Here is a 24,045-nt window from a genome sequence, read left to right on the forward strand (position 1 = left end):
AGAAATTATTTGAAAAAAAAAATAAAACCTTTACAACCTGTATATCCAAAAACGAAGCATTTTAGGACATACCTACATTTATACGAACTTTTTTACTTTATTTATTTTTATTTCCCAGAATACAATTCGGACCACTCTGTATATCTGTCTCAGTCGCCAAATATCCGGGCTTTTTTCAAGACCATAAATAAAATAATAGTAATCAAAACAAAATCAGCACCGAATAAAAAGAGCCTCGAGAGTAGTTAATCTAAGAGACAAATTGACTTCTCTCCGAAGATCAGACACCGCAATAAAGAAAAACGGCTCTTCGCTAATGTAAACAGGATCATTTTTTAAACTGGAAACGAGTACCGCCGGAACCGAACGCAGCCGCCGAATTTAAAATGTTGTTGTAGACCGATCGATAAGAAGAATTTCGGTGGTGGTGGAGCATTTACACTCGGATGAAGATCGCAACCTTAATCCGCGCGACGTATAAATCACAGAGACGCTCATCCATTTATCAAAAGGAAATAATCGCAGGCTTCATCTCTATCCTCGGGCCGTTTATAAATAATAACCATCGAGTATTGCGCACATAAGAAAAAAAATCGCTGTGTACTGTTTTCAAAGAAGCTATTAAAATTTATTGTGTAAAACGTAAACCAATAATAAAGGACGTAAGTTGTAGTTTAAGAACCTTTAATGACAGAACTTAAAGAAATAAACATTTAAGGGTAAATCGGCTAAAAGAAATAATTGTAAATTAATTCTAAGTTGTTCGAATGTTGGCTATTGGAAACTTTTTGGCTTCGACATTTTTGTCTATTGTCAAAAATATAGTGGTGAAAAAAGATTATTTTTTTATTGTGCCAAGTGTTTAAAAATATACAATTCAACAATATTATTTAGTAGGCTTTATCTTCGTGGCAGTTGTTGGTTGCGTCCTTCTTCATCTACAATAGTTTGAAGACTTTTAAGACACTCCCTGGGCAGATGGCATAGAAGGCATTGTTATTTTTTTATCAATTTTTCTGTCATCTACGTTAATACGATCTTTTTAAATATCAATTTTTTATTTTTTTTTCTTAAAATTTTTATAATATATAATTATTGTGTTATTTCTTTTGATAACATATTATATTTTGTGGTAGTTTTTGTTTTTGTTGTTAGTTTATGTGATTTTTTTTTTAAAGTTCACTTGGCTGTTCTGATGTCAAAGTTAGTTTTCAAAGAAATATTTGTTTTTATTAACTTAGTTTTGATACTTTTGATGTAAAAATAATATATTCTGATATTTTATTAATGTTCTTATGTTTAGTTCCTTTGTTTTTTGGTATACTTCTTCTTTTGGTGTTAGTTTATCTAGGTTAAATATTATTTTCAGTATTTTATTTTGTTGTCTTTGTAGCATGTTTATGTTTTTTTTCTGTTGTATTACTCCACATATTAATTAAATATTATATATTCCTTGATGAAAATAATGCATGATATATTTGTTTCTTCGTTTTTGGTGGTATTATGTTTTTAAGTTTTAAGAGTGTGGCAATTATTCTGGCATTTTCTTTTTTTAAACTGTTTATATGCATGTCCCATTTTAAATTGTTATGAATTTTAATTCCGAGATAATTACTCCAGATATTTCTTTTATTTTTTGTTCGTTTACAGTTATATTTAAGTAGTTTGTTTCTTTATTTATATTAAACCTTTTAAATTTTGTTTTGGTTTCATTTATAGTTAGTGAATTGTTGAAGCACCACATTTCAAATTTCTTCAGATCATTATTTAGGTTCACTTGTAAATTGTGAATCTTTTCAATGACAGTTGGCAATAATCTTTGTCAGCTCGAAACAATGCGTGTGTTTTGTCTTGTGTAGCTCGAAACAATCTTTCGCTTTAGCTAATTACGAATAGAACTAAAAGCAAATAAGATACTTATTACTGTATTGCCTACGCATTTAATTATTTTTATTATAACCTCTTATTATGAAACATTTTAACAATATTTATGTTGCTGTCTACCCACATACATTAAACTAATTAGTGTTAATTCTATTTATAACATCTAAACAAAAAATTAAAGTTCAAGTACAAATACAAGATGACTACTATAATTTTATTACGCAGACTCAGAACAATCAAATGCGAAATTAAGATTAAATGTTAATTGCTGATATATTTATAAGAATTTAATTACTCTAATTTATAGTTGTAAAATATAATAAATATGGCTCGTATAGATTATTATATTATGTGAAAAAATGTTACACGAGAGGAGTTTTCCTCTTGCAGCCTGTTACATTATGCGCAACGAATGGGAAAATTACCATCATTAAATAGCTATTCCATTTCACTTTATGTTTCAATTTAAGGACACGTACATATTATGTATGTACAATGTAACGTTCGCTAATTAATCACATTTTACTAAAGGATATTAAGAATAAACCTCGGAATAAACATCAGTTCCTCCGAGAAATTACGGTATAAAGAATAGGTTGGGCATTTCCCTTCTCAAGCGACTACTTTCGCTATTTTTATGCGTTACTCTGAAATAACCGCTTATTTAAATAAAATTATGCTAAAAATATGAAAATAATATGTTTATCCTTCCTGTCGCGAAGGCAGATTAAGTCAAAATGCATGAAAACGTTGAAAATTTGAGATACAATGCTATTTCACCTGGCTTTACTGTATTCTCAATTTCACGTTAAATTATTTAGATGCTTAAATTTAATTTCACTAAAAGTTACCATTACAATTCTTAGCAATAGTATAATTTATGGTAAAAGCCCAATTACCGTCACTGTCCTAATTTTCGACATATTTCGATATTTTTAAAAAAATTAAGAAACCCCGGGAAAAGATTCCATAATAAATAATTTTAAATAGTTGTTTTATATATCTGAAAACACTGCAATACATCTTTTTTTAAATGACGCATGTCATTTACGTGGAATAACGACTATTTTAGTTAGAAGTTAGACATTGACGAGAAACCACACATTTCTTATAAGCTAAGCAGAGCAACAGTCTTCTTGATTTTCTTTGACAGTAATGTAATTTAGTATGATAAGGTCCAAATATAATAAGTTACCAGGTTTAAGGGTTTAAGGTAAGAGGTTTTCCATTTTATGTATTTATATAAAAAAATATGTTTTTTCTATAATATTAATAAAACAAATGAGTGACGGTTTTTGGGACATGTCGCTACGGAGCGTGCCGTGTTAAAAAATTGCGTATTCATTATCTGAACGAACGAACGAATGGAATTCGGTATATTTGGACGGTGGACCGAACGCATGCGGTCGTTCGTTTGTTCGTTCGCTCGGCCATTCGTTTCGAGTCGGTACATCAAAGGCGTTCGCAAACGAATGGGTTAAGGTGTTTTCGTTTGGTTCTAAAATCCGGTTCCGTCCATACTACTACCGAACAAACGAATGAACATTAGTTCGTTCGTTCCGATAGTGAATACGGACCTTATTATCGTCACCACTGACGAAGACTGAGTCATTATAGACAGAGCTATTTCATTCAGTATAATATAAAATTTAATTTTTCTGTAATTTAAATATTTTTTTCCATAAATAGCAGTATTAAGATGGGCTATATGATGTGCCCAGTTTTTGTCACCTACTTTTATCATTAATTCTACCTTATCAATTGAAAATGGATGACGAGAACTTGATATCTGCGACGAAATTTTTAGGCCATTAGACATGTAAGCCATATTAATATAGGCTTCCTGTAAAATAATTGATTTTAAAAATGCGAATTATCAGAGTTTTGCAGATATTTTACCGAGTATTTTACACTGTATTAAAAATGATATTGTTACAAAAATAAAAAAAGAGGTGTATATGCTAATTTTTGTTAAAAGTTAAAAGTTAGAAGAAATAATTATTTACTATGATGTTACTTTTTTTCCTGCATTATTTTTGAGATGATATTGGAGATATATGGATATTCTTAATTACGATTTTATTTTGTATGCTTATTTTTTAATTATTTAATTGTTTATGTTTTATTTTTTGCAATGTGTCGCAATTTCTAAATAAATTTTTGTAAAAACAATGGTTTTTGTGTAAAATGACACATACATATAAAGATATGACGAAAATTGGAACAAGTTGGTGACGATATAGTATGTATAGGTAGACAGGTGACGACATTTAGAGCAATTGTAGTTTTTTTAGTTCTTCTTAAAAATAATCGAAAATATCGGTCAAGTTATTAAAATTCTATTTAAATTTTAAATAAGAATGTCCCCTGGTGTCATATTTAATTTTCTTGTAAGCCTTATGCTAATAATTCCGATTTTATAGATAACTGAACTGAGATATTCCCTTAATGTGACGACATATTTGGGACATTTACAATATGTACCGTCATCAAGAAACAAAAACATCTGCTATAATGAAGTGCGAAAAATAAAGACTTTTTATAGTCCATCACGTTCAATGTCAAACGAAATGAACTTGTAACTTCTAAAAAGATTAGACGTCAATAAAATAAGACACGTGTTCTATTGGCAACAAACTAACCGAAAAACCAATTGTTTTTTGGCCGGTATAGAAAAACTCGCACAAACACGAGATCCAATCACCACAACACAACAACAAGCCTCGTTAGGCAACGACTAGGAACATAGAAAAAACGGAACAGTCGAAACGAAATAGACAAAAATGGATGGAAGAGGATCGCGAAGTATAAAAACGTCTATCCCTTTTACAGGCCTTTTATAGGAGCCAATCAATTGTAATAATGCCGTAAGCTTAACAAGATAACTGCCATTATTTTAAAAAAGCTGCGGCCATTGTACCGCTTCGCCTTTTGCCGTATAGCGTCGAGACGGGACACTATTCATTCTTCTATCGTCTTATGAAGATGGATAAGCTTCTTCTTTCGATCTCTGTCCGATTGTAAAACTTCGGTCTCTGATTGACGACCGCCTTAGGATTTTAATCTTTGGTTCGGCTTTTCCGTGATGGTAATACCTGGGGATCGTCTAACGGGACGAGGAAATTATAATGAAGTTGTGCTTTAAGTTTCAGCAGTTTGAAAAGATAGTTTCAGTTTAAGTTCCGAAAGATAGAAGAGGGAGACTTGAACTTTAGTTAAACAGTCGATTGAAGAAAGATAGTAGTCTTTTTTCCTTGCACGTTCCTGTCTTTTTAATATTTCTGATGTAGAATATTTGTTGAAAAGCATTTGGAGAATGTTCTACACTGAGATGCAAAAAAAACGCAACGGAGAAAGTTTTTGTCAAATATAAAGTTTTACATTTTTGTTATTTTTAGACCTATTTTCATGAATTTTTTAGCAAGCTGTATATAGTTATATCAACTTTAATTCGTAAACTCAGCTTTTTATAAACTTTAGTATTTGGCATATTATACAGGGTTAATCGAGGGGTTGTTTTTTTATCCTAACTTTAAAACACCCTGTGCAATAACTTCGTCTATAAATTTTCCTGAAATATAATTTTGCGGTCAGAACCATGACTCCTGGGCATTTTGTTTTTTGATTCATGTCAATACATGCTTTGGTTAATTTTTAAGAGCGAAATGAACTGATAACAATCAATTTGCAATTTTTTAAATTATAAATACATTTTGATATAATTTTTTAATATGACGAGATGGTTTTGGTGATATTGTCGTAACGTAATATTACACTGCATTGCATACTCTATACCATGTAAAAAAAAACGTTAAAGACTAACGATACAGTCCAGAGTTTAATAAATATTAATAACGATAACAGAACTAACGATATTAAAGAAAACATCTGTAATACTCAAGTATACAAACAGAAGGACCAAGCCAAGTTCATTTAATGAAGCTGGTACTGCTTTAGGACTTCTAACGCTCCTGCCAAGCTTTTGCCAAACGTCGAACATGATGGGCATTTGATAATAATATATATATCAAACCATAATCACCAAAGCCCCCTTGTCACATTGAAAAACAACTTCAAAAAGAAATGTTAATTGAAAAAATTGCAAATTGTTGGAAAATTTACACACGAAATTATTGCGCAAGGTGTTTTAAAATTAGGGTAAAAAAACAGCCACTCGATTAACCCTGTATAATATGCCAAATACTAAAGAAAAAATAAAAAATTTATAAAAAACTGAGTTTACGAATAAAAGGTGATATAATTATATACATCTTGCTAAAAAATTCATGAAAATAGGGTTAAAAATAACAAAAATATAACATTTTAAATTGAGCAAAAATTTCTCAGTTGCGTTTCAGAATGTGCAGTTATTAATTTATGTTTTCAAAAAAATATCATAAATAATAATAAAAAAGATGATAAAAAAACCACAGTGGTATATTTGTATTCAAAATAAATTATACATGTCTATTTAATATATGAAAAACTGATAAATCACAACGAGGTCTAAATAAATGAATGAAACAAATCTATCGATTTTCAACAGAATCGTTCTTTTTATAACTCAAGCGCCTATAAATATTAAGAATCCCCGTCAAAACAAAAGGAAAATAAATCGTAACAAATAAAAAAATTGTAAAATATTATCATCGTCGAGAAAAAAAGGAAAAATCTAAGGTTTTTCCAATCAGGCCCAGTTAAAAATTCAATTTTCTTTCGCTCCGGTTGCCTGGCCCTTCTTATCAATGAGCCCTGAGCACGACGAAGGAATAACGAAACGTAGGAAGAAGAAGAACGTAAAAAGAAGACGGAGAGAAGATTTAAAGTTTAGACCCTTTTTATTTACGACTTTCTCTAAGTCGCTCGGTATTAACATAAGGGATTTAGTCCGCCCGAGTTTCTTTTTCCAAATTAACTATAAAAAGTCCCGAAGGGTAACGCCACGCCGCTATCGTTCCCTTTAAAGTTTATTCTCGATAATAAAACGACGCTATAGGTCCTTTTTATTATTATATACAAGGGAAAAGGTATAGGGAGGCATTATCTCCACAGACGAATCAATCACTTTCTTATAGTCGCTTAACAATCGACGTAAATGGATGTTTTGAAATCATCAATTCTGAGATGAAGATTCGATTCTACTTCCACTCATTTAATTACGACCTGCTTGTGGTGCTAGAATTTAGATTGAGTGGAAGGAGGGTTAATCACTGTGACCTTACAGATCTATTGTGTCCCCCTTTCTTGAGTTATAACTCATCATACAGTCCCAGGGCTTTGACAAAAGCCAGTATCTGGGACGGTTTTACAGAAGGTAGTTCTCCATCTCCAATATCAGTCGTACCAAAGTTCATGGCACGAATGGTTGTCGTCTCGGCGCACTCAGTGATGAGGTGTTCTGGTGTTTCCCCATTTTCCCCACAGAATCTGCATTCGCCGTTTCTTCTTAGTTTCAATCTACTTAGGTGTTCATTGAGGAGACAGTGTCCTGGTAAAAACCCCGTGACAATCCGAAGATTGTTCTTATACTTAAATCCAGGAAGATCTTTGATTTTACTTGATCGCCAGCCCTTGGAAACTTCTCCGAGTGCCTTAGACCGTTCCAAGATTCCCATTCTAGGTTGCGGATAGAGTCTTCCAAGTTCTTGAGTTCTGCCTTTAGTTGGTTACCACTTGGGAAGCAGAACGGTTCTGGTTCAGTTAGTGGAGTGTTCGCTCCTTTTCTAGCTAGATAATTTGCTTTTTCATTGCCTTCTATCCCTTGGTAAGCCGGCACCCAGAGTAGGAGGACTTTGTTTTCTTTGACTAATTTATTCAGCTTCTCTATGTTTGTGGTGCCGCAGAAACTACAAAATATTATCAAATCTCTAGGATGATGAAGAAATTGGCATTACATGTTCAATAGGCAATTGAAGCTGATGCATGGAAAAAATAAATTGTAATAAACCCAACAGTTGCTGCATTTTGTGTGTCTATCAATTTGTAGTTCACATAATTTGTATCAGAGAATATTCAGATTGTACTCGTTTAAATTTAGATGAAAATCATTATTACAAATTGTAGCACTGCTAGCTATATTTTTTTGGTATAATTTGCTCTTACTAGGTACTATTATAAACTGAATTAAGGAAGAAGAATAACTTAGCTAGCAATTGTAGCAAGTTTCGTAAACATATGACAGACAATTGTTGTAGCTTGCCATCTGTGTGATCTCTGAAATATAACTACAATACAATATATTTTTCTTTTTATATGCTTTTGTTCAGTGTGGGATTAACAGAAGAACTCATATGCAGATTCTGTCAGTCAGAAGAAGAAACGACAGAACATATTCTATAGCACTGCGAAGTTATTGACAGAGATCTATAGCCTAGTCTCCAAGTTAAACTTTGACAGTCGTTACTGAAGGTTGTCTCACTGTTGGAATTACATGTACGTTTTCTTGGCGGTCGCTTGTCGCTTGGCAGATATAGGCAGTCCTCTTCGCATTCATTGGAAGTAGCTTGGCAGTAAAAAGATATTTTGGCATATATGTTGAAATCTTATTGCGATATTAATATTACACGAAAAACGTGTTTTGGCCAAAATTTCGAATTCCATAAAGATCACATGATTCCGTATGGCCATACGGCTTCAAAAAGGTTCCGTTTGGCTTAAATTGCCAAATGGAACCATATGCTTTTTATGAATCATAGGACTCTTTGCCATAAAACCACCGATTTTTTACCCAGTGAGACACTGTCGTTACATTCTTTCTCTTAATTGTTTTCATGTTATTGTAATATGTAATACCTTATTGTAATGACAATTCTGTTTTTAGAAAACTAGTTAACTATTTGCTTTTCTAAATTTTCAATATTGGAAACTCGTTACCTTTGTACTCCATTTATGTTTTGTAATTACAGTTTTTTCCGTATTTTTTATTACGATTGTTTTTATTAGATTTCAGGAAATTTTTTACAACGGAAACAAACTAAAACTTTGATGTCTTCATAATAAATTTGCTTGACAATTATCATTAAGGCACAAAAGTGCCTACAGATAATATATCCTATTAAAACTGACCTTGAAAATCTAAAGCAGCTGACTTAAATCGTAACAGCGGTCAATCAAATGCTCGCTCGACTGCTTTCCCGTGAGAATGCCAGACCATAATATATATTTTCTATACATATATCGATGCCTCTCACAGTTTTTACTTTAGCAAAATAAAACACCTAAAAGTGTTAATAGATCAAGTGCTTTCAGTCATAACATTTCTTTTTTAATTTATACTTGTTCAATAAAAAGTTTTCAAACCAATGCGCTTCTCCGTTTCTTACTTAGTTGAAGCATCTCTATTTTGTGTCGTCTTGCAATTATTTATCATTCCTCCTAGATTTTTTTTCTGTCTTCCAGTTATTCATTTATTTAAATGAGGACGTTAAATTGCGTAGAGATCATTGAATCGTAGAGGAAACGAACAAACAATTTATATTTATAAGTTTCTTTCCTGGATTCGTCTTTATCAATAATTCAGTTCTATTAGCAAGTACAATTTACCTGATAACGTATTATTAGGGAAGTATTTTTGACCTGTTGGACGGTCCGGACATTACCATAAAGCAGTAAGGCGAAGCGCTCGTTTTAGACGAAAACTTGTAGTAATGTACCGAAAAATTAAAGTGGGTTTGAAATAAACTATTGGGCTTACATGAACGCAATAACGAATTTTAATTTTTAGTATTGTATTGTTCAAAGAAACAGAAACATGCATTCGAGAATTTGTAGATTTATATCTAATATTAGATATTAGTATAAAACACCAAAGTTAATGTGAGCAAATACAGCTACATACATTACATATTTAAACGATTTTTTAAGTATAATAGGGTATTTTAAAAGTAAATATACAAAAACTAAATACACAAATACTTATCGTTTACTTGTTATGCACTGTAACATGTCACAAGTTACATCAAAATAAATGGCTATAATAATCATCTAATTAGAATAAACACTTCACATTTTATTCTAATACCTGATTTCCTTGTTATACGAGTACATTTGCACTAATAGAAGAAAATGTACTGAATTGTCAATATTATAAAATGTAGACGTAATATGTGTCTATAATATGTTCTTTAAAGTTCTTGAAGTAAAACTTCTGAATAACAGCTATTAAATGGAAGGATTTGAAGTTTGAAGGACATGTTTGAAAAAGTGAGATATAAAGCTGTTTTAATATAAATTTTATTTTTAATTTATCTCGTAAACTGTACATTTTCTGTTTCCTCAAAGCCTCAATAGCCAGCAAATTTTGTGGAATACCACAAAATTTGCTGGCATTACAAAATTTGCTAGGCACTTTTATGCAAATGCCTAATAATGTTAACGCCCCTTAAAATTTAAAAGAAGAAATTGTGAACCTAATCAACTATTTGTATGGTCTGTTTTTGTTTGCATATTTTGTTCATTATTTATAATGATTTGCAGTAATTTTTGTTAAAAATTATTTTAAATTTACTTCCTAGTATACAACCAGAGGATATTGGCAAAGAGGTACAGTATCAAGTTTATTATAACGATTTTCTTAGCTTTAAATCAAATGTTTTTTGGTGTTTGCGCGATCGTGCGACCTTACTACCTTTCCTCGCTATACCTCGTGTCTCATGACCTGGAATTTTTACTCCCAGCGTGCGTAAAGAAGTTGCAATACAAAAACTCCTTTTTTTTCAGAGCCAGTACCCAGATTCTCAGAATTTGGGACCAGATGGTTCAAAAATAATGATGCAGGTGGGAAATGAAGTTGTAAAATGGTTGATTCCATTATTTGTAACATCGTAATAACATGATGTGAGTAAAGTTTCTCGTTAATACTGCTACTAAAACAAAAGTGAGAAATCTTGAACTTTTTGAATTTTTTTTCGAACCCACAGTACCACATTGCGATACCCTAAAAGATCGCGACCACACTTTGCGAAAAACTGAGGTATAGAATATTAAAATAAAATAAAAATGAAAAAATTCAAATGAAAATCATAAAAAGTTTTTTCATAACATACCATTTTTACCCCCGGATAAAAAATATTAAATATTTACATAAAATACCAGTAGAATAGAACACAAGAATTAGCAAGTATTTATTTAAATGTATATTTTCGGATATTGCGTTTAAATCTAATGTACTTATTTCCGTTAATAATACACAAAATCTGGTACGTTCCAATTAATACTCGCAACACATAAACTTGTCTGTATCTAAAAAAACTTAATTTTTTCAACATTATTTAAAAAATATCGTGAAGCAAAAACATCTGCCGATATACGTATGTCTAATATTTATTTTTTCTAGATTGTTCCTATCGATAGTTGAAACCTGGCCAAACACACATCAAACCGCAAGTGGCTATATTTATTTTTTCGTCGACTTATCGACCGTCCAAATGTACAAATCTCACGTCATAATAGTGATAAACGAAGTTTCCGAGGTCGAATGTATGCGATACAGCACGTATAGCAGATGCATGATGCGCTTTTAAAAAAAATTAAATCAGACGCTGCAACATATAGGGGAGATCGGGCTGTGGTGGTCACTGGCTATGATGGCACAACATGGCATTTTCTTTTTTCCTGTAATGTTAGGAACATTGTAATTTGCAACTTGTGATGGATTTATGAGATGAATGTTAATGTAAAATTGGGAAACAATATATTTATTATATCATTTTTTAAAGATTTTTACGTTTTATTTTTAATAATTAATATTTTAGTAATTAATTTATTTATTAACAGTAGTCACTAATACTCACAGTAGAAAAATATCTAAATTTAAAGCAGTAGCTACTCGCTACAAATCGAAATAAGTAGAAATAACATTAAAAGTGGTATACGGTGTATATATGTATATATGTATAAGTGGTAATATCCTTACCAATTAAATTTACTTCTCTAACTGCAGTCAAGGGTAATAAAGGACTTTTATTGTCACGTACTCGGTCAAAATAGTTTATCAAGAAAGCTAGGAGCTCTTTGCATGGACAGTTAAAATGCTTCGGCATATTTTTAACACACAATTTCAAGAAATGCAATAAAAAAACTCCAAAATTTAGTTCTTAAAAGAACTGTTTCTACTTAAAGGTACAATTTTGAAAAAAAAATACAATGAAAATCGGCAAAAACGAGAACTACTCCCAAAGATTCAACAACAATACGATATTATACAAAATACTAATTGACATTATGATAATTGTCAAATAAACGACAACGCTGAAGATCGCTGTGCAATGTGACCAACATGGCGATAATAAAAATCGCCAAGCAAACTAATTTTTGCAGCTTTAATCTAAATAAAATATCTGTTACAATCAGTTACTCTATAAAGTAATATAAAGAGATGCTCGGTCTCTTAAATTATACAACAAATTGAAACATTTTTACCAAAATTTAATTTAGTCAGTTTATAGGCTTTAGTGTCAATTTCGATATGATTGATGACGTGCGTCGAAAATTGTTTTGTGATTACCGTAGTTTGTTTCTATGTCACGTTTTTGAAGATAAACGCACAAACTTATTTATTAGTAATGAAAAATCGTATATTGTTTTATTAGGAGTAAAATAATAATTTTTGTGGCGAGGCTTTACGCTTAACATTACATGCAGGCAAGGCGTAAAAAGTAATTTTTACTCCGAACGCCCTATAGAACATGCTATTTTTTCAAACGTCATAAATAATTGTTTAAACAACTTCAAACGTTGCAAATAATATAAAAATATTTAAAATTAATACCTCGTAAGTAATATGATATCGAGAAACTAAGGTTACACTCGTTCAATTTGACACTTTATGTCAGTTTAATAATATTTTTTCGCACTTTTGTGCTTAGATGCAAAGGAGCTATACTTTTACGCCAAGGCGTTAAAACGACTTCTTTTTTATATTGTCAATCGCATCGCAAAAAATCTCAATGAATCTGAAATTAAGCATTGCAATTCTTTAGGAACTTGTCTACCGAGTTATCTACCTAACCTTTTTATATTTCAATAAAAATATTACAAATTGTTTCTTTAGACCTACAGAACTAAAATAATGTAATAAATTTAATTAATTTTTAAATTATCACCAGTTAAAAAAAACGTCTCTCATCACAGCCGGTTCTCCCCTAGATACAATAACAAATAATACAAGACGTTTCGTTTCTGCTTTGATAATATCCGTGTTAATCATTGGTTTTATGTCGGTCAGTGGTTAAATTGAATTGTGTGAAAGTTTTGAATTTAACGCACGTATATGCGAAATTATGCAATTGTGAGTCAGTCGAGCGATACGGCCAGTGGCGGAACCGTCGGGTTATGATAACGATAAAATATTATGATTATTTGCACATTAAACGCGTATAAAATAAAAACAAATTGAACTGATACACTTTGTATTAAACGTTTCCCAATATTTCGCAAGATTACAGTCATAATTTATCATAGTTGTATTCTATATTATTTATTTTAAAATTCTAGAGATATACGTTATTTATCGTATATTTGTATTAATAAAGATATATAATTTTTATTTAGGAATTGTATTTGAACATCCGTGTTACTTTATCCAATGTTTTAAGTTCGTAATTGAAGAACCGTGTGTGTTATCATTATTCCACAACAAATAATCCCACCAACTCTAATCACAGCCTTTTCAGTACCAGCTGGTCATTTTTAGACTATCGGCGTGTCACCCGCGATACTTCTATTCCTCTACACGAGCGTTTAGTGAGAAACCAACAACAGGAGATAAAGGAATATCACGATAGAAAAGCAAATTTCAATGTAAATGCAAAAATTATACGAATTTCAAAAAGAACTATATAGAATTTAAACAACTGTAAAATATTTTATATACCAGGGGCAATATAGATCTTTCAAAATAGAGTGTGAGTCTAAAATTTGATGACCTTGAGAGAAGCATTAATTCTTCAGGGACCTGTTACTATACCCGCAGGTAGCTAAAACTTTTGAAAAATTATGGTCCACTGACAAGCAAGAAAAGGTGAACCTTTTTTTCCCTCACCAGGTTTCATTTTGGGGCTACCATCAGGTCTGCCTCTATTCTCGGTTCATCTAGTAAATATTAAGAAAAGAGACTGCTTTTTACTAGAAAAATATAGTAGTATAAACGGTAACTAAACTATGTAATATCTACACTCTGCCCAAGAATGCATTTTAAACCATTCAGGATTTTCTTTCAGGCACATCTTTTATATATTATTATAACTACATGAGTATATAATATATAATATTTATATTAGGTATAATAATATAAACATCTAACATATTAGCTATTATACTTGTAGTTTAAAGACATATTTAGATTTCTTCATTAGATTATTTTAGATAAATTGGAACATTGAAGTATTACTAAAATATCATAACATTTTCGTTGTCTTTTATACTAAAATATGTAATAAGAATAATTAAAAATTTACTTCTCTATGTTATAGAAAAGGTTTATAAAACACATTTTAAATAAAGTTTCTATTTACTTCACGATATTGCCTTTATGAAAGTGAACGTAACTTGAACAATTTCAGTTAATTCGGCAATTTAATGCAAAATTTAAGCAAGTAATTACGATAATGAATTATAATAAGCACCTTTTCGAATAAAATTTAGTTTTAATAGTTATAAAATCAGCTTTAAACAATACGAACGCGTGTTAAATACCCAGTCATTATAGGAAGTGATAAAACCATAATAACGCAATAGGTACCATTATTCTTTTTTTCAAGGATATGCCGGCAGAAGTAAAACCTTGCTAAAAAGGAAACCCGATGACCTTTCGCATTCGCCGATAATGTGCTCAGGTTTTAAATATATAAATAAATTCTCGATAGGGAAGTAAGTAATTATAAAATAAAATGTTTAGTTTGAAACAAAACTGGGATTTTTACTGGTCACGCTACAAGATATATTGCTCAGTTTTAAATTGGGTCCCGACATCGAAACCAGTGTATTGCTCGACAAATTACATACTCAAAGCCAAGTTTTTCGACTAAACTATTACGCAATTGCAGCCAAAAATAACACTTGTTTCATTTTACTTGTCATTCAGGAATAGTAGATACATCACTCGTCAATAACTAATAAAAGTATTCGTACTTAATTTCACTAAATTCTTTAGAGAATCGTTTAATCAGATTTAGCACGCTATTCTTTCTCAGTTTCAGTAAATGATATTTCCAGAACCCGTTGGTTTGACAGTCAGAGTATTAACATGTATTGCAGGTCGTGGAGAACATATTTGCTGTGGATGCATTTTGGAGTGTTGGAAGTATGGACTATTGGAAGATCTAATAACTTTATTCTGAAATCTTTCCAGGACATTTTTCATAATTATTACTGAACGGAAAGATCTCCTTATATCTAGTTGTTACAGGGTAACAGTAAATATCTAAGAAAATAAATAATATTTCCTTACAGTTGCTTTGTTTCCATGGTTACAACAATTTCATGCGGTTGTTTATTTTTTAGGAAACATGGAATATCTAAATACCCATTCTTACTAGATATACAATATACTATTTCTGATAAACTGCATTAGTTTGAATTGATGTGTAAAATGAACTAAATTCGGTAACTGATGTAAATACGTGGGTAATCATAAAATATAGCAAATAAGATAAAATTGTTTAAACTCCGAGTTAAACTTTTAAAACTTTTGAATCATGTATCTTATCCTAACGTGAATCCTAAAATCATAAAAAAGTTATTAACTCAGACAGATACGAAATGATTTCTAAAAGCATCAAAATTAATTTAATTAAAGTATGTTTCTAAAACGATCTCTGAATCCATATACGTTTTTGACGAAGTGTTTGCACACCTACACAGTTTACTACGTAGATTTGAACAATTTACGCATATATTTTGCTGCGTAGTATAGTTGTAGAAATTTTTAATTAATATAATTGAGTGTGGTGCTGTTTGTGAAATCGTTGGCATGAGGCTCAGCACCCACGCTCGCCATTTAGATAAATTAAACTCAAGGTTTGCGACTGGCCGTCTCAAAAGAAATATATTTTCGTTGATAATGTAGAATAATGCCACTAAAGTGGTCGTCGAAGTTCAAGAGCGAAATTTATGTTGTTTGGAACACGTTTCGGAAGTTTAGTTTAAAATTCGCTACGTTTCCTGTATCCAGCTGTATTTATTTATATTTTTTCAAATATATATTTGCTTATTTATGTCAAGTTTAATATAAGTGTGTGTTACTAAAATAGAACAAGTTTAGACACATGTAAAAAAATTAAGTGGTATGCAAAATTGTAACCATAGCAAAAGGCCTTAAATTCTAAATAAACATTTTTGGTGCATGTAAAATTGAATTTTGAAGGCTGAAAACTGACGTTCAGTTTATTGGAGTATAACATATACCAAAAATAATATTAGTACATATTAGTCCGGTGATATAGTAATATAATAATTTAACGGTATTAGTATTGTTCACTTGCATGCTTTTTATACATATTTGTGTTTCGTCCATTTTAGTATATAATTGAGCATAACCCGCCTTATCCCAAAAACTTAGTTTCCAGATAATAAGCAAAAACTGTTTTAGCAAATGTTTGAAGGATTATTTTACAAAAACACGTGTCCATCAAGTGGAATCATAGTTATGTATCTGGTTTTTGTAGAAATAAAAATTAATATTTCATTTTTAAAGAGAAAAAACGATGATGCATATACTGCAACAAATACCACTTAATGGGCACGTTTTTTGTGTGCGTTTTGTTTTGCGGGTTTTGCTGCAGCAAGATATTTGCATCCTAACTTGGAATTATTAGGTGTGCTGTTTTATTAAAATTAGGTAAGGATTTGAAATAGATAAGACGTCAGATTTGCACAATAATGGCAACAAAAAGCAAATATAAGTGGATAAGACGGATTTTGCTGCAGTAACGTAATTTGTAGTGAATTTTATACACCTAAGAATAAGCTACTTTTGCTGCAGTTTGGGACTATGTTTGTGTAGATTTTAGGGTCCACTATTAATGTATATCATTAGGCCATTTAAAAAAAATGGATAAGGAGGCTTTTGCAACTTGACGCCTCAATTATATTACTTAGTATAATATTTCAATAAAGAACCATTATATCGATAGATGAGAATCTATAAAGATTTAAATAAAAAAAGTGTGGCGAAAGAATCTTTCTTTACTATTATTATAGTAAAGAAAGTAGTAGTAGAAACTAGTATATTAATGACACAAGATCTTCGTTAATAAACTAAGTAAATAAGTGGAAATATATCACTGTCTGTAATTAAATAAGTATGTCTTATTTTTTGGCTTTCAAATATAGCTCCTTTTAAAAAATGTATCCAAACTTAATATATAAATAAATCATAAAATTACAATTTTTATTATGACATTCAGCGTTTATTTTAATTATGACTAAACGGTTATTATTATCTATCAAGCCTGTAACTAGTTTGTTATCTCGCAACTTCCATATGCGTCGTGCAATAAACTGCTCGATAAAAATGGTGTTGACTTTATATGTATATGGTAGTAATTCCATAAAAAATACAAGAAAAAGGATGTCGAAATACTCGAGATCTTTTACTAACACATATCCGACATATAACTTTTATCTCACGAGGATAAATAAAATGGAAAAGGCATATTAATTCAAGGTTAGAACAGAATATTAGTTCCGCGTTATAAAACTTATACATTTACCAAAGGTTTTTTTTACAGCAACGTATATGGGTGATTCTATATTAAATGTCAATTTTTTACGCGCGCAGGTAGTAAAGAAGTTTCTTCGTTCACAACTTCTTCAGGATGGGACTAAGGATTTGATATTGAAGGAAAATGTGGGTCGATTTCAGCATAATTGGGGACGGGCTACAGGATAACTCCCTCGAAGTTTCGAACCGATGCCGATGCCTCAAAATAGACGAAATAATCAGGATTTTCCTAATTATGGGTCGATTGGAACCAACTCGGCACGTGGATAGAGGTACCCGAATGGAGTCCTCAGACGGACAAACGGTCATTTTAATATGAAAGTGAATCAAATAATTTAAGCACGTGAATTTTTAATTTATTACTTTTCCAACATTTTAAACTACACTTTTTCAAACATGTGCTTCAAATCCTTCAATTTAACAGCTGTTAGTAAAAAGTTTCACTTCAAATATGCGCACATAGTGGATAATTTTTTTTCTAAGTTGGTATTTTTCTACTTTGTAGTGGAAATGAATGTCCAAGAGGATATTGACGTAATAACGCACGGAAAACCAGAATCAAACATTAAATTTTCTACAACACAGTAATAACTCATTCGTTTACTGCACTCACAAGTTTTAAATTGCTACTGTAATTTTTAGGTTATGAATGTGATATTAGCTACCCAATTAACATATAATTTACTAATTTAGGTCAGTAAAAGTTCAAAAATCCATTAGTTAACCTAAAAAATAACTAACTAATACCAGTTAACACCGAGTAAATTTATAAAATATCTTTTAAAAAATTGAATTATAAAAATACACAAACTGTATGCATTATTTCATCTGCCTGACATTTCTTAGCAATGTTTGTACCTTCAATATGGCCATAAGTTATGCAAACTCAAATTCAAAATTTGACTTAAATCACAGAGCAATATTGATTAACCTAAGTTGATTTAAAGTTGTAAATCTTGTACCAAAATCAACAAAAATCAGCAAACAATGGCATTAAAAGGCATATATAATTTTGCTAACAAGAGAAAAAAGTCAGCGGCGCACATCTCTTTTTTTAGAAAAATGTTCTAATGATAACCCCTATGCACGTCCCTGGTGAATCTGTTGATACTTCTTTAGCATTAGTAACTTAAACCCTCAACATTTTATTCGTATCACTGAAAGCATTTAAAAATCACAAAAAATTACAATAAATCGAAAAAAATAAGACTTTAATCCCCTGTAGCTACGAAACAAAGCAGAATCGGACATATTATGTTGATATAGAAAATAAATCTTATTTTTACGTGCGGAATCTCCGCACCAGATATAATACACGTGTTTTTGAGACACCCTGTATGAAAAAACTGAATAAATGTGGTTTTGCACTTAAATTTAAGATTTTAGGATCTAAGGAATCAATTTAAAAAAATGCAACTTATATCAAAATTAGAGAGTCCAATGTTTTTCTTTGTTTTCTTGGAAAATTAAAATATGGTGAAGTGAAATTAAAATATAGTCTTACTAAGTACCAAATATTTACCGAGATTACTATTATTATATTACTAAATACTCTGTACAGGACATAAAAGATCACCGTTTGAACGGAATCGCCCGTACAGCGACTGAATGTCTCGTGAGTCAGAAACCTTGGACGTGCCAAGCCAACAACCTAAACCCGTAGAAAAGTTTTTCGAACAGCTGATTGTTTGTCAACGCCAACAACTGACATTTCAGTTCGCCGACAGCGTGAAAAATAATTCTTCGCTGCGGAACGGTGGCCACGATTGTTTGTTTGATCGTGGAAAAATTGGAAAAACGATTCAGACGATAGAGAAAAACAGTATGTGACTTTCTGTTCGAACTAAACTAATGCTTTTAAAAGAAGCGCAAGAAATATTATACATTCTTCTATTGAATACTAGATAGTCTTTTTGGGGAAGTAGTATGCAATTAAAATTATTATTAGGTATTTATATTTTGTTTTGTACAGGCATTAATGTTATTTCTGCAAAAAAAGTGCTGTGTGCTCCGCATTTCAGTGGCTAGATATCCAGCTTTTTTCGATCATACGAACACAGAGTTCGTCAAATTCTTACTTGTTCTACCTAAAATACCTATTTTATTTACTATCATTAAGACAATTTTAATATGTATTACTCTGCAAACTTTGGCTTTACATTTCAGATATTAAATCATGAAATCAAATTAGAAAAAGTAATATATTCGTATTAGAAAAAGTAATATATTTTTATTAAAAAAGTAATTTACAGGAGCAATATTTCAATGTATAATTACATATAATCAACCGTTGAGAAAAAAATAATGAGTATATCAAAATAAATGTACTTTTATCCATAATTTAATATCTTCATCTTCCCACGAATTTTTAATCACACACACGTTTTAGTCTCAGTTTTAAAACAAATGTAGTAATAAATTATTGGTTCTTGCATTAATTTTAAAGTTTATGATCGGCATGGTAAAGTTAATATTGGATTTGGATACAAAAAATAATAATTTTGGAAAAATACTATCTCCACGCCCGAATTCAAATTTTCGCTTGTAAATTAAATTCGCTACACAAATCGAAAGAAAACAACCAAAAACACTGCGTTGGTGGACCAAATTATAGCATAACGGGTATTGTACGGTATCAAAAACGTCGAGTCATCGTACTGTTCGATCCCCGAAATACGAACGTAAGCGAAAATTATCACCAAAGTGTCACTCATTGGTTAAAAGTACTTTTACCGCAAAAAGTGCGATATATCATTCGAAATAACTGCTTTCTATAAATACATTTTTGGGTAACTGTAAAATTTATTCGTCGATATTTGAAAACAAGTTAATAACAAAAATTAAGTAGAACAATATTAATAATAATTAATATTGTTCTACTTAATTTTATCAGAACACAACAGCAACAGGTTTTGAATTGTTTCTATAAATATCGTCAAGTATTGTCATCTGACAAGTATGTTCTTCCTTATAAGAGGATATTAGGTAGGATATACTTTTTTTAAATAATGGGTTAAAAGAAGTAAAAAATCACTGCTGTATTAATGAAATCATTCAATCAATCTTCAAAGATTTATAACCTTCTATTTTTTTAAATACGTATATTTGTTAAAATAAATCTGAATTTAGTCAAAGGTAGAAATATAATAATACCTTGCATACTAACTCTCAATTAGGTTATCGATGGCGTCCTTTATTTCATCTCGAATTTAAATCTTTTATATCCAGTACATTTATATTTCTTGATCACTTTTGCACGAGACTAATTTTGCTTAAAAAATATATTTTAAAATTTTTATAATAAATTTTGTGGCGTTAGGTCTCTTCAAGACTAATTCTGGATTTTTTCATCCACTCATATTTTGTAGCGTCTATTTTCTAGGTTTATAACTTTTTTAAAAATCTTGTTACCACTGTCATAAATAATTTATTTTACTGTTATCGAATAGTTACGGGAACGACACATACAAATAATTATAAAATATTAGTTATAGAATTCTAAGAAATAATGTAAATCACACTTGTATCTCCTTTGCTCGAAAAAAAAACTATTCTTTATCATTTTGAAGGGATTATTGTATTAAATCTACATTAGATGATAAACGAAAAATAATCACTATAAAGCGAGTCATTTCTAAAATAAACCTGTGGGATTCACGGGATATATTTTTGTTATATTCATATAACCACACCAGAAAAAAATTAAAGGTCGTTATCCTTTACACTTAATTCTGGATTATTTCCCAAAAATCGAATACACGATTTTTCGTTTATTTTAACTGATTCATCAAATATATTTAATTCCTTATCCGATTTAATCAACTTGAACATATCGTTTATTTACACCAACTTTTTATCAAGGTGAAATGAAGGTAACTACGATATCGTGTTTGTGTCACGTTATGGACAAATTTCAAAAATTCCCTCAATAGCATTTTACTATTTCTTTTCCAAAAACCTGATTTAATGATATGCAACTGGGGCATAGGTATTTTTTATTCGTTTTTTATGTTTAGATAAATAAAGTTAGTTATTTGTGATAAGTTCGATATGCTCGTCATATTCTCCAAAATTATTCCATTCCTGAATAAACGTACCTATTCTAAATTTTATTGGTTTATAAAATAGACAGGAAGATTTGCCAGATACTAAAAACCTCAATAACGATAGCGTTTGCAGTTTGTTGTTGCGACCGTGACCTTCAGAACCGTTTACAAAATTTTATTGGAACTGTTTCCGTGTCTATTTCTGATTAATGCAAATCGGCATTTTTTTAAGTAACACTCAGACTATCAGCATATTTTTTGAATTAATGCAACAAGTTAGATATTCACATTTAGTTAATTTTTCCGAAAAACTCTCCAAATTTCACCAGTTTGTTCAAATCATAACAATAATATGATTTAGAAAAACACCACCTAGATTAACGGAACACTCATTTGACACATTTTCCCGTTTTAATTGAAAAAATGACTTAAAGTTATTATTTAAGATCAGAATCTTTTTATTAGTATTCAAAATAATCAGAATATATTTTTGAAGCCAATGCAACAAGTTAACTTTATTTATTTAATTTTTTTCAGAAAAAAAGAACTTCCAATATTATTTTAAAAATACCATGATGTATTTTAACACACTCATTAGCTTTAATTATTTCCAACTTTACACAATTTAAAAGTTTTTGAAATTTTTTTATAAACATAAAATATTTTTTGAATTGATGTTAGTGGACTATGCTTCAGAAATTATGAAAAAATATCAACAAGGTGTAGAATAATTGTAGAAATTGAAAATAATTCTTCTTCTGAGCAAAACGATTTTTAAAAATTGTGTACGTAGGTAATCCAAATATTTCAACAAATTCAGATCACATTGCAACAAGTTAAATATCATTCGTTAAATTTTTTGGAAAACTTTAAATAAATATCAGCAATGTAAATGTCAATAACCTCTCTTCTAATGATTGCAAGTCTTTTGAAAATTTTCTAATAAAAATATAAACTTTGCTAGAGGACTAGGCTTGATCGTTTTTGGAAAAATATCTACAAGGCGGAAAATTGTTGAATCGGAAAATTATTTACCTTCAGTGCAAAAGGATTTTTTAAAGTACCGTAATCCAAATAATCCAACATAAATCCAGATCGCGTTTTTGCCCGCTGTTCGTGCATGAACCAAAACACTATCACTTTCAACAAAACACTGAGACTAATTCGAAACACCTACCTGAGTCGCATCAGAATAGGGTGTCGCAGAATTTTCATCCACGAGTTGTGAACCGAACAGCGGCATACCGCTGCTGCTAGGTGTTTCCGATCGGGAACCATCCATTTGCTGTGGCACCATTATTTAACTTAATATCCAAAAAAATTCAAACTATGCTGCTGACAGAACTAACTATCAAACGCACGCACACGCGAATCAGTTCGAACACCAAAAAGTTTTCGCCGATCAGTTTATGGAAAATAAATTCAAAGTTGTCGCTAAGTATCGGAGAAAAATTCTCTAAGTCCCAAGTGCGGCTAGCACCTGAATTCGCTCTGCATAACCGAACCGAACAGATTGACCAAACTGACAGCTCTGAGCTGGATGTTTTGAGTTTGTATCTTATTCACAGCTGTTTGATCCCCACCACTAGATGTCCGGAGAGGGGATAGAATCATGCGCGAGCTTTGCACACAGCTGATCCTGATCTCGGTACTCGTGCGATTTTTTTATTTATCGAAATGCAGTTTTTTGATGACGCTTACTTTATTTGTTTTAATTTATAATTTGAATAAAATACTGTCTTTGTTTTTTTATTGTCTTTGATTATTATTTTCCGTATATATTTATAAAAAAATACAAGTCAGAAAAATGCATAAAATTTTCAAGAAAACAACGTTTTTAGTCTCAAAAATTATCTGCTGATATAGTTTGAGCAAAACAAATTTACGCGCACCACAAAAACTTCTCGATCGAAAAAGATCGCTATGCGATGCGAGGACGTCGCGTCAGGACTACAAGCTGCAGCAACCAACGAGATTTGAACGTGAACTAGCGCGTCGTCCGCCGTTTTCATATTTTACTGCTGGCTGTTGGTGCTGCAAAGTGCGCGTCCCCACTCCTTCTAGTTCGGTTAGTTCGGCGCGGTGCCGCGCTCGAACTGGGGGCGCCACTTGCCGGAGACCTCGACATTTTCCTCGCGTCGCTCGGCTAATTCGCGAAAAACATTAAAATTAACGATAATGGCGCTGCAGATTCATTCGGATGCGTTATTTTGTTTCTGCTGCTCTCTTTTTTTCAATCCTGCTGATGCTAATTGTGTTTTAATTGCGACGTTTTGGAAATTGCTCGCCAACAGTTTTTATGGGAAACAATAAAAGAACCGTTTAAAATGGAAATTTCTTCGTATGATATTAACTTATATCCTCGGAAAGTGCCTAATCACTGACCGGCAAAAT

The 24,045-nt window shown here is 31.0% G+C and overlaps 1 protein-coding gene across 1 annotated transcript in view; it reads right to left on the bottom strand.

Moving 5' to 3' along the window:
* Positions 1-23,640, bottom strand: part of LOC115889137 (sex-determining region Y protein-like) — a 67,986-nt gene extending 44,346 nt beyond the window's left edge. The window contains exon 1 of the mRNA XM_030909076.1: positions 22,829-23,640. Coding sequence (XP_030764936.1) covers positions 22,829-22,948 — 120 coding nt within the window. The 5' untranslated portion in view covers positions 22,949-23,640. The remainder of the gene's footprint in view (positions 1-22,828) is intronic.
* Between the last annotated feature and the right edge of the window lie 405 nt (positions 23,641-24,045).

This window comes from Sitophilus oryzae, unplaced genomic scaffold (assembly GCF_002938485.1).
Source record: "Sitophilus oryzae breed Bouriz unplaced genomic scaffold, Soryzae_2.0 scaffold_810_pilon_pilon, whole genome shotgun sequence".
NCBI lineage: Eukaryota > Metazoa > Arthropoda > Insecta > Coleoptera > Curculionidae > Sitophilus > Sitophilus oryzae.